At 46.5% G+C, this 12,709-nt stretch overlaps 1 protein-coding gene across 1 annotated transcript; it reads left to right on the top strand.

Moving 5' to 3' along the window:
- The first annotated feature begins 3,034 nt into the window (after positions 1–3,034).
- Positions 3,035–4,488, top strand: LOC139835116 (uncharacterized). The gene is made up of 4 exons (XM_071825093.1): positions 3,035–3,298; positions 3,400–3,472; positions 3,572–3,835; positions 3,914–4,488. Exons 2-4 carry the CDS (start codon positions 3,403–3,405, stop codon positions 4,357–4,359), a joined length of 780 nt encoding a protein of 259 aa, XP_071681194.1. The 5' UTR covers positions 3,035–3,298; positions 3,400–3,402; the 3' UTR covers positions 4,360–4,488.
- Positions 4,489–12,709: the final 8,221 nt, after the last annotated feature.

The following is a 12,709-nucleotide window of genomic DNA, read 5'->3' as shown; positions in this document are numbered from 1 at the left end:
CTCGACGATTATGAAAATTAGGGTTTGCAGATAATGATTCGATGATCTCCTCGTCCCTCGACTCCCCCTTTATATAGGAGGTGGAGCCGAGGGATTCGTGTAGTACAAATTACAGAGTCCGGGACGGTTTCTAACTCATCCCGCCAGATTACAAAATAACACTTCCTATTACAACTCTATCTTTCCTTAAATACATCTTGGGCTCTCGAATCCTCTTATTCTTCGGGTAGTGGGCCTTCAGTAAACCCCGGGTACTATCTTCGGCAAGCCCATTTGGGATGCCTATGTCAGTAGCCCCCGAGATTTTGCTTGAATCGTAGAGTCAGGGAAAATCTCCACTGTTTATTTTTATTCAAAAGCTTTAACCTTTTTATACTTCTTCATATAAAATTCTATATTGTACAGGGATAATGGTAGTTGGGGCTAGTTCATCTGACGGATCAGGTACTAGTTAACTGCTCTGGTGGCAATCCGCAAAAACCTACTTCAAGATCACGTCCCTGGACATGATCTCGGGATACTGGTGTAAACGTCGACAGGTGCCGCTTAAGGTCTTACCATTCTGTCGAGTCCCAGTCAAATTTATCGGGTACCTAACGCGTCCGTTAGGATTTTTCTTCGTATCTGTTGATACGGATAAAAGCAGCAGAGCGCAGTCTTTGGCGATGCCACGCCCAGCAGAACGGATCTGGGGTCTTACCTTCGCAAATTTTGCGGCATTCAGAAATTGATCGCAACTTTGGCGTTCTGAGAATATATTGTCGAGTGCTTTTCCGGCTGTTGGAATGGCACATTTTATCGAGTCAATTTTGACTTATATTGTTCTCCCGATGGGAGTATATGTAGAGTTAATTATAACTCGAAATATACTCTCTTGCTTTTCTATCTTTTATTTTTGAACTTCATCGGGTACGCGAACAGCGTTCCGATGGGAGTAAGCTCCCCGAGGCTACAGCCAAGAACTTGTGCTTGGTTGTAGGCTCAACATTTTAGTCCACCTTGTCACTATATTGTTATTATGTCCCAATATGATCTTCTCTTTATCTCTCTGGTGCGCGAACAGCGCTCCCGATGGGAGTAGCCCCCGAGGCTACAGCCAAGGACTTGTGCTTGGTTGTAGGCTCAACATTTTCTATATTGCCATACTCGAAATTTTACTTTTTGTCGAAGTAGCCCCCGAGCATTTGGGCAAAAACTTGTATTTGGTCAAAGGCTCCCGAAGTATTCAAATAACTCCTCTTGTCGCCAATCTTTTCGAATTCTTGTCGGCATGCTTCAAATTTACTTCATCTCTGTTTAACAGTCGTGATTTTTCTGCCCTGTGGGTCCATTGCTTCTTCCACGTTGACACGTCGTGCAAGTGGGGGACACACGTCCTCCGCTTTTCCTGGCGCACGTACGGTAACGCTTATCTCAGTAAAAATACCTTTTTACCCTTTTATCTAGAAGATTTGCTATCACCACACGATTTCTTCATCCAACGGTTCATCGCTTCACCCGATTCTTATATAAACCTTTCTTCAACCTCCGTGCACTCCCTCGCTTGCGCCGCACATCTGTTTCTCTTCGCAAAGCTTCCCCTGCGCCCAACTCTCTCTGTTCTTCCACACTCACGATCACTGCTTTGCCCATTGCCGTTGATGCCACCGCGCACACGACTTACTCGCCACAGCACGCCAGAATCCAAGATGGCCGCCGAAGATCTTGAGTGGGAGAGATCCAAGATCTCCAACCAGGATGTCAATACGCTGAAGAGGCTTGGCCTCATGAAGAAAGAAGACGCCATCCGGTTTCCTAGCGAGGAGAGCTACCCCAACCCTCCAATGGAGTATCGGGTTAGTTTCGTTGATCACCTTATCCGCGGCCTGTCGGCCCCAATTCATGATTTCCTCCGCGGCCTTCTTTTCGTTTATGGGATTCAACTGCACCAGTTGACCCCCAATTCCATCCTTCACATTTCCATTTTTATCACACTTTGCGAATGCTTCCTCGGAATTCCTCCTAATTGGATTCTGTGGAAACGCATTTTCTGCCTCCGCCGTAATGGCTCTCACAACGCCACCTATAACATAGGCGGCGTTGTTATCTGTGTCCGAACTGATGTCGATTATTTCGACGTCAAGTTTCCTGATTCTGTCCAAGGATGGCGCAAAAGATGGCTCTACATTCACGAAGAAAGTGCCAACTCTGTGGAGCACAACATAATTCCTTTCGACGGAAGTGCCAAGATCCAGCGCCGCCGTTCCTGGGACGCTGAAGCTTCCGAAGAAGAGAAAAAGGCGACAGAAGCTCTTATGTCTCGTATTCATCAGCTCCAAAATACTCGAGGCAAAGAACTATCTGGTGTTCAAATCACTGCCTACTTCCTTAGGATTAGAGTGCAGCCTCTTCAGGCTCGCAAAAATCCCCTTTGGACGTATTCTGGTGAAAACGACGCCAACAGAATCTCCAACGATCTTTCTGTAAAGGACTTGGAGAAATTGGTTCGAAGAGTTTCTCGACTAGCCAAGAAGGATCCTATTCCCTCCTCTTGTCGAGTAGAACCATACAGTGCTTCCAATCCTCTTCCCGAGGTATTTTGTCTTCTCGAGTTTTTGTCTTGTTCTAAACTTTTCCTTGCATCTCATTGTATTGGTATCTCGCTAATTTTCTTTTGTCGCTATTTTCTTGCAGAACCATCCTACTATGGCTTCCCTTCCTCCTCTTCCTGAGGATGGAGAAGTCGAAGAAAGGACCATTGTCACGGATGATAATCAGGAAGCTCCATCTTTTGTGAACGAACCCGTGGATTCTCGAAAATCTGCGGGTCATTCTGAAAATACTTTATCGGCACAATCTCCTCCCCCCGCTGTCTCTCCAAGAGGCAAAAGGAAAAGGAACGATGTCGAAGATTCCGGCACTTCCAAAGCCGAAGAAATTGATCCTTCACGTCAGAAGGCAGCTTATGATCCTTATCTTGGATCCTTCGTCAGCTCGTAAGTCCTTTTACTTTTCTTCTTATTTCTGTACTCGAAATGTTTATCTTGTCTTGATTTTAAGCTGTCGATTTTTAACCAACAGTGATGACGAGGAAGAAGTACCAAGTGTTGACGTGGCTCCTCGAACAAGCACGTCACATACTGTACTTGCCTCAGACACGCTAGTTGAAGGAGAAGAATCCTCGCCTCCTCAACAAAACGTCGTCACCACAACTCCGCCAGGAAGCCCCCTTGCTCCTTCACCAAAAAGGACAAGGGTTGAAAAGATTGTTGAGCCTGCCCCTCAATTGGGCAGTTCGTCGACTCTGCTCTTGGATGATGTAAGTTTGTTGATATCTGTGTTTCCCCTATGTTGCTTTTTTTTACGTCTTCACTCTCTTTTTCATGTCGGTGCTTCTTTTCCTGCGTTCTTCTTTAATAGCCCATGATCAAAGAGCTTCTCCGCATTGGGTCCCAATTTATTGGGTACCGTGAGTATGCTAGCAGAGCCGAAGGTAACAACTTTTATACTTGCCGTTTTTCCTTGACTTTTTGCTCCTGTTGCTTGTCGCGATTTTTGATCTTTCCTCTCTCTCTTTTTTATATCTCGACAGAGAAACTTGCAGAGGCCACCAAACGTGCCGACGCGCTTGCTCAAAAACTTGAGCAAAGTGAGGCGGCTCGTAAGAAAGCCGAGCTTGTTGCTAGTGAAGCCAAAGCCGAGGCTGATGACGCTAGAGCAAAGGCTGCTAGTGTCGAGGGATTGCAGAAAAAACTTGAGGATGCTGTAACTGCCTTAGACGAGCACAAAGCTGCACAAGCTTCTCGTGAACAAGGAATCCTCAAACGTCTGAAATCCCAAAGTCGACGCACTTTCAGTAAGTTTTTTGATCCCTTCTATTTTTACGAGAGTCACTATTTTTCGTTGTTTGACCCACATTTTATTTCCTTGGCAGACCAAACAAACCAGGAATTTGATCTGTCGAATCCTGTCGACGACCCTCTCATTGATGCACTTTCCTATCTGGAGCTGCATGGGTCCGAAATTCGTGAAGGCGTGGCCAATGCTAATGCAGGATTGTCGGCGTTGTTCCCCTACTTCTTCCCGAAGAAAGAGGAGCCCTCGACTTTCCTTAATCTCGCCAAGATGTTCAATTCATCAGAAGACCTTGGACTGAAGATGCGCCAAGAAAATATGAAAATTGCTGTCGAAAGCACTGTCGCTTTGGTTGCTGACAGTCAACAGGCTGTTGATTGGACGAAAGTTGGCGACACCGAGCAGATAGAGCAATCAAGATGGAGGTCGTTGATTAAGGCAGCCAAGCCCAACACGAAGAAGATCTTGGCCTATCTCGGGATCAAACCAGCGTCGACTCCTAGCTCATCAAGGCCGGAGGTCTAGTTGCATGCCTCTTTATTTTTCTTTCTATGTTTCTTTTGCTCTTGTCGCCAAAGTAGTCATTTGGCGACACGTACTTCCTTAGCTCCACTGTAATGCCTTTGTAATTATTCCGAGAGATCAATGAAAACTCTATCTTTGTTTGTTGTTTGATGTTGTCTTGTCTAAATTTCAGTTGATATTTGATAACTATACTCCGTCTGCCGCTCCTTCCAATATTTCGCCCTCTTCTTCTCGCTCGAGGGGAGCTTTTGCTGGTCTTGCACTGTCGAAGATACCTTGTCGCAAGAACTGGACGAACTTCGACAGCAACCTTCAGTATGCGAAGAAGCAAACACTTGTGATGATGGAAAAGTCTCATAAATCATCTGAAGCCGAAAAAATTGCACTTCAGCAAGCTCGCGAGGCCGTGGCTACTAAGGAAATTGCTGCTTCCGAGGCTGAAAAGGCGACTACTCGAGAAAATTTCATGCTCGAGTTAATGAATGAAGCCAGTGCTGATATGTCGGGTATGCTTGTTTCATCCTCCGATATCTTTTATCTTCATGCTACGTCTCTTGAAGTTTTTCTGCTCCTTTGCTTTAACAGGTTCCTTTGCTGATAATCTTGTTGCGGAAGAAGAGAGGGTAAATACTAGGACGAACCTCCTTGTTAACCTTTCCCTTGATCATGGTTCTTTGTTTTGGGCTACGCCGAGAAAAGGACCCGCCAGGTTGTCGATTTCAAGATCGCGTTTCTCAAACTCACGATTTCCTTGATTTACGTACCAAGACCCTGTTCATGGTTTACAATTCCATGTTCCCTCGAACGTTCAACCAAAAACTCTTCCCGAGGTAATGGAAAAATTTAAGGATGCTCACAAGATCCATGATTTTGTCAAAGCTCAACCGGTGGCTGGCGCAGATTTGCTCTTATCATGCTTCGTATATGCCACTCGAAACTTGACCTGACCGAAGTTGTTGCGAAAGTTCATGAGAAGGTAAAGCGCCGAAGAGTTGGTGTCGACCGAATTAACACGAAGGTTTCGCCTATAGCCGAGGAAATGATTGAAGACCTTCTTCGGATGGATGCCGACTTTTTTGCCGACGGTCATTATGCTGACTTTCTTGGCGCTGCTCCCGAAGAAGGCAGAATTACCCTTGATGACATACTGCATCAGGAGTAATTATTTTCCTTTTGTAGATAACTCTTCTTTTTAACCTATGACTTTGATTATATATTGTGAAGCAAACGTCGTATTTCTATATTTGACTAGCCCCCGAGTATTTCGGTGGCTAGTTGTTGCGAGGTTTTTGAACCAAGGCATTCATTATGGTGAATATCAGCCCCCGAGCGTTTTTATTGAGTACTATTTTGTATTTTGATTGACTCACGAGGTATTTTTAATACCAAGGCGATGCTTTTTTCTTTCGACGAACTATATTGAAATTTGTCGGGTTCGAGACTTTGAGCATGTCGATAAAGAAAAAGTTATATTGACACTATCTTTATTATATTGCAGCACCGCGAGCCCGCCTCATTAAAAACCTTTCCCGGCCCCACTCGGTGCCCCGAAAAAGGAAAAGAGTGCGTCTGAAAACTCGCGGGCGTTTCAGTACATTGAAGTTTCATAAGGACTGTATTTCAGCTCTAGGCATAGAAACGCCTGAGTTGCGCCACGTTCCAAGGGTTTTGCTCCTCCACCCCTGTCTTCTTGTCCTTTATTCTGTATGCTCCTCCTCCGATTACTTCTGTGACGATGTAAGGGCCAAGCCATGGTGACTCGAGTTTTTCATGACTTTTTTGCGTGAGCCGAAGAACTAGGTCTCCCACCTGAAAAGACCTCGGCCGCAAACGTCGACTGTGGTAGTTTTTCAAGTCCTGTTGGTATTTGGTTACCCTTGATAGTACTTCGTCTCGAGCTTCGTCGAGTGCGTCGACGTCGTCCTCCAACGCTGCCGTAGAAGTTTCTTCATTATATTCAGTGACTCTGGGGGAGTCGTGCTCTATTTCTGTTGGCAGTACTGCCTCTGCTCCATGGACTAGAAAAAACGGGGTCTCCTGTGTCGCCGTATTTGGTGTTGTTCGGATGCTCCACAACACACTTGGTAGTTCTTCTGGCCAGGTATGCCGAGCTTTTTCCAGTGGTCCTAACAGGCGTTTCTTGATGCCGTTGCAAATGATGCCATTGGCTTTCTCGACTTGCCCATTGGTTTGAGGATGTGCAACTGATGCAAAGTGCAGCTTGATACCTACTTCCTTGCAATAATCTTTGAATTCGTTGGATGTGAAGTTACTGCCATTGTCTGTGACGATGCTGTGGGGTACTCCAAATCTGAAGACGAGGCCTTTTACGAATTTTACTGCAGATGCTCCGTCTGGTGAATTTATCGGCTTCGCTTCTATCCACTTTGTAAATTTGTCGACAGCTACTAGCATATACTCCTTTCCTCCTGGCCAGGATTTGTGTAACTTGCCTACCATATCAAGTCCCCATTGGGCAAAGGGCCATGACAATGGTATTGGTGCTAGTTCTGCTGCTGGAGAGTGGGGTTTTGCGGCAAACCTTTGACACGCGTCGCAAGTTCTTACTATTTCCTTAGCGTCCTCGATTGCTGTCAACCAGTAGAATCCTGCCCGAAAAACCTTGGCTGCAATAGCTCGACTACTTGCGTGGTGGCCACAGATTCCTTCGTGTACATCCTTCAGAATTATTCTTCCTTCTTCGGGTGTGACACACCTTTGCAGGACGCCTGAAATACTCCGCTTGTATAATTCCCCTTTGACTACCGTGAAGGCTTTGGAGCGTCGAATTATTCGCCTTGCCTCGACTGGATCATCGGGTATTTCTTTCCTGAGGATGTATGATATGAACGTCTGCATCCATGGTATCTGTATCACCATGACCAGGTCTTGTTCTTCTTCTTCCTCTTGCTCTTCCTTGGTAGCCCCCGAGGGTTTCTTCTCCTTCTTTTTTGACTTTGTTGATTTGGTGGATCTCTCTGTTATCTCTTCCCAGAATACACCTGGCGGGACCGCAAGGCATTGCGACCCGATATTTGCAAGAACGTCGGCTTCGTCGTTGCTCAATCTACTAATATGATTTACTTCGCATCCATCGAACAACTTCTCGAGCTCGTTGTACACCTCCTTGTATGCCATCATGCTATCATTGACTGCGTCACATTGGTTCATAACTTGCTGAGCCACCAGTTGTGAGTCGCCAAAGATTTTTAGTCGAGTTGCACCGCAGGCTTTCGCCATCTTCATCCCGTGTATGAGAGCCTCATATTCTGCTTCATTGTTAGATGCGTTAGGGAACGTCATCCGAAGGATGTACTTCAACTTATCGCCTTCAGGTGATATGAGCACTACTCCTGCGCCAGCCCCTTCTAGTCTTTTGGACCCATCAAAGTTCATGGTCCAGGTTCTCGACAAGTCTGGAGGTCCTGTGTTTTGCAGCTCCATCCACTCTGCGATGAAATCTGGCAAAACTTGCGACTTGATTGCTTTTCTTTTTTCATACGTGATGTCCCGAGGGGAAAGTTCTATTCCCCAAAGGGAGACACGACCCGTAGCTTCTGGATTGTTTAGTATATTTGACAAGGGAGCTTCATTGACCACTATGATCGGATGTGCCGAAAAATAGTGGCGCAATTTTCGTGCTGTTGTGAACACTCCATATGCTAGCTTTTGGTACTGAGGGTACCTTTGTTTTGAGGGCGACAGAACTTCGCTCACGAAGTATACTGGCCTCTGCACTCCATGGATTTTGCCTTCTTCTTCTCTTTCGACTACTAGCACCGTGCTAACCACTTGAGGTGTGGCTGCAATATACAGCAGGAGAGGTTCCTTTTCCTTTGGTGCCACCAAAATTGGTGGTGTCGAAATTTTGCGTTTCAAATCCTCGAAGGCTCTATCGGCCTCTTCGTTCCATTGGAATTTATCTCCTTGCTTTATCAAAGCGTAAAATGGTAACGCTTTTTCTCCTAGCCTGGCGACGAATCTGCTCAATGCTGCGACTCGCCCAGTTAGCTGCTGTATCTCTTTCAACTTTGTTGGCTTCCTCATTGTTACTATAGCTTGTATTTTGTCGGGATTTGCTTCAATCCCTCTTGCTGAGACTAGGAACCCCAGGAGTTCTCCTGCTGGGACACCGAAAGAACACTTCGTCGGGTTCAACTTTAGGCAGAATTTGTCGAGGTTGTCAAAAGTTTCTTTGAGATCCTCGATCAGCGTTGCCCCCTTTTTTGACGTTATGATGACATCATCGATGTATACTTGCACGTTTTTCCCGATCTGTGTTGCTAAACACTTCTGCATCATCCTCTGATATGTTGCTCCCGCATTTTTTAGACCGAAGGGCATTGTCTTATGTAGAGAACACGCCGTAAGGTGTAATAAACGCTGTTTTGGCTTCATCATCTTCTTTTAATCTGATCTGGTTATAACCAGAGTATGCATCCAAAAAGGAAAGACGTTCACAGCCTGCCGTGGAGTCGATGATTTGATCGATCCTTGGGAGGGGAAAGTGATCCTTAGGACAATGTTTATTGAGACACGTAAAGTCGACGCACATGCGAAGGACTACCGTGTGTTTCTTTGGCACCATCACTGGGTTAGCTACCCATGTAGCTTCTGTAGATATCTCTTTGATAAAACCAGCCTCCTCGAGTCGATTTATTTCGGAGAGCATGGCTTTGCGGTTTGGTTCCGAAAAACGCCGCAAAGGTTGTTTGATTGGTCTTGCTACTGGATCCAAGTTTAGGTGGTGCTCGGCAAGTTCCCTGGGTACTCCTGGCATGTCAGCTGGACACCATGCAAAGATTTTCCAGTTCTCACGGAGGAACTTGACGAGCGCGCTTTCCTATGCGATATCCATATTTATTGCAATGGATGTCGTTTTTTTCGGGTCTGTCGGGTGGATTTGCACCTCCTTAGAATTTTTCTCGGTATTGAAAGTTGACTCTTTATTTGGCCTTCCAACGTCTGGCGATCGTCGTAGTCAGTCATGCTTTTTGACGCCAAATACTCAGCTTGCATCCCGAAACTTTCTGATAGCCGATGAAAATCCTTGTCGCATTTATCGGCTAAAGCGAAGCTTCCTTTGACTGTGATTGGTCCCCTTGGTCCAGGTAGCCTCCACAACAGGTATGTGTAATGTGGCACTGCCATAAATCTAGCGTATGCTGGTCGTCCCAACAAAGCGTGGTACTGCGACGGAAAATCTACGACTTCAAATTCCAGCCTCTCGATTCTATAATTCTCTCGGGTTCCAAACTGAACGTCGAGGTTGATTTTTCCCAGTGGATAATTTGGCTTCTCTGGTGTGATACCGTGGAACCTTGTGTCTGTTGGCTTCAGGTTCGCTAAGGATATGTTCATCTTCCTCAATGTATCTGCATACATGAGGTTTAAGCTGCTGCCGCCGTCTATGAACACTCGAGAGACGTCAAACCCTGCAATAACTGCTGGTAGAATAAGTGCTGACTGCCCTGGTCGAGGAACTTGTTGCGGATGATCTGCTATGGTGAACCCAATATCTTGCCCTGACCAATTAAGATACTCGACAGTTGGTGGAGGCATTTTTTACCATAAACACTTGTCATGAGATTACTTTACGAGCTCTATTTGATGGCCTTGCCGTCTGAATCATCGACACCGCTCCAGGAGAAGTGGGATCACCGTGAGGGGGGGGTGGGGGTGCTGGTGCTATGCTGAGCTGATGTCGATTGTCGTACAGCGATTGCGGGAGGTGGTGGCAGGTGGATCTCGCTCCTGGGTTCCCGAGGATTTCTCTGTGCTGCTCGAGCATTAGCGTGCTCTGCATGCCTTAGCATTGCCTGAAAATTTCGACAGTCTTTCTGCAAGTGCCCTGACTGTCTTTTACCGTTGTTGTCAATGAAAAAGTGCATCTGACACGGCCCGTTCATCATCTCTTCAGGGGACATGAAAGGCCTTGGGAACCTGGGCCCGCTATTTTGTCTGTTGTTGCGAGAATCGTCCCTGTTGTCGCTTCGCTGCTCATCGCTTCTCGATAATCATCTCTGTTGTTTCCTCCTGTATTTGTTCGAAAACCTGCCGAGATTTGTCCTGGAGCGTCGTAATTCTGGTACTGCCGAGGAAACCGTCGCCTTGGTTGATAGTTTCGCCCCCGGTCCTCTTCTGGCGACCTGTGTCGTTTGTTATAGACAGCATCTTCTCCATCTGCCCATTTGTTTGCTATCTCCATTAACGCAGATACTGTTCTTGGATTGGTTCTCCCCAAGTCCTCGACAAAATCTCCACGCTTTGATTCCTGCAACAAACGCATCTATTGCTCTCTCGTCAGATATATTTTCTGCCGAGTTTTTGATGATATTCCATCTTTGAATGTATTTTCTCATTGACTCATCTGGCTTTTGTCGACATGCTCTCAACTCCTCTAACGACGCAGGTTTTTTGCACGTGGATCTGAAGTTCTTGACGAACACGTCCTCGAAACTTTCCCAGCTGTCGATAGATCCTAGAGTGAGTTTCTTTATCCACGATCGTGCGGCTCCACTCAAATGCACCTGAATGCTTTGCATGGCTGTTGCCCTGGTTCCTCCCGTGAGCTTCACTGTCTCCAGATAGTCGACTAGCCAATCCTCTGGATCTTGAAGGCCGTCGAACTTTTTGAAATTGTCGGGTAGCTTGAATCCTGAAGGGACTCGAGTTTTTCGGACTCTCCTCGTGAAGCATGGCAAGCCGCACATATCTTCGTCGTTAAGCTCCGGAGATTGTCGATGATCCCTTCTGCTTTGTCGTGCTCTGTCGACTCTTGCTTGTGCTGCCGTATCTCTTGCTCCACTTGGCCCTTCAGGGGCTGCCGCCGTTGCTGCTGCAGGTCGTGGACTATTTTGCCTTGCTGTTCCTTCGGGAGGCGTTGAAACGAACGCTGTCCCCATAGCTCCAACTCCTGCTATCGCCATATTGTATAGTGTTTCCCTTGGATCACCTGGAGGTGGTTTAGACGCGAGGATAAAAGCTTGTGTCGCCATATACCCAGCTTCTGGTGTCTTAGGGATAATGTTTCCTCTTGTGTCTATCGACATAAAGGACATGTCGAGGTTTTGAACCAAGTGCTCTCTTTCTGCTTCGGGTATGTGTTGTAACCTTGATCTTCCTCTGTTCCGAGCCTCCTGTGGCTATCACCCGAAGTTCTAGATTGTCGACTCAGATCTGCCCTTCTCTGCTGGATGCGAAGCTGCTTCCTTTCTCTGTTCAACTCAGCTGTCTGTTTTTCCAATTCCCTCGCAGCTCGTGCGAGCCTATATTGATATGCTTGCAATTCCTCTGGTGTGGCCGTGGTAGCCATTGGTTCTGTACCGTTCATAGCTCTCGCGGCTCTGTCCCACGCTGTTTGCGAAAGTTGGACTCTATCTCGCGGCTCTGGCCCGACGTATTTATTGCCCAGGCCTTGTCGCAGATTGGAGGGATCGACGTATGGATTTCCCAGATCGTCGAAAGCCTCAGATGTTTCCTCTTGATCTTCAATGGCATAAATCTGATGATACTTTGTACTCAGATCTATGTTGGGTTTGGTGGCATCATCGTTTAGATTGATGAAGACCTTGCCCACTGTGATAGATTTGTCGATGAAGTCATAGCTGTCGACATCGCTTGAGCCATCGCTTATATATGAGTCCGCAGATGACTCAAACGACATGTCGTTGAAGATCTTGGCGAGTTTCTCTCTTGTTCTGGTGCTGATGTAGCGTGTCGCCGAAGTTTCTTCTTCTCCTGACTCGGTTGACGACGCATAGCTTGAAAAATCGGAATCGACCTTCGACGATCCCGATGAAATCGGAACCTCGACACGATACGATCCTTCCTTCTCGACGCGAAAGTGAAACCTTCCGAACGTCATCTCCATGGGCTCCGCCAGATACGTATATGCATCCAAACGGGAGGGTGGGTGAGGAACAAAATCGACAAGACCAGCAGCGATCTGTTTACCTCGATCCATTGTGTTGCTTGCAGTTGATGATGTCGAAGATCTTGAACGTGCCATCGAGATCAGATCCTTACGCCTCTAATCCCCACAGACGGCGCCAATTGACAAGGTATCAACTTGTCAATGCCTATGGATTGTAGGCTAGGGTTTAGTTAGAAGTAGAGGGCAAGTAGATCTCGAAGGTTTCAGCCGAAAAGTACTCGACGATTATGAAAATTAGGGTTTGCAGATAATGATTCGATGATCTCCTCGTCCCTCGACTCCCCCTTTATATAGGAGGTGGAGCCGAGGGATTCGTGTAGTACAAATTACAGAGTCCGGGACGGTTTCTAACTCATCCCGCCAGATTACAAAATAACACTTCCTATTACAACTCTATCTTTCCTTAAATACATC

This window comes from Lolium perenne, chromosome 2, assembly GCF_019359855.2.
Source record: "Lolium perenne isolate Kyuss_39 chromosome 2, Kyuss_2.0, whole genome shotgun sequence".
NCBI classification, from domain to species: Eukaryota; Viridiplantae; Streptophyta; class Magnoliopsida; order Poales; family Poaceae; genus Lolium; species Lolium perenne.
The sequence above is the reverse complement of the archived record's forward strand: the minus strand, read 5'-3'. Positions and strand labels throughout refer to the sequence as shown.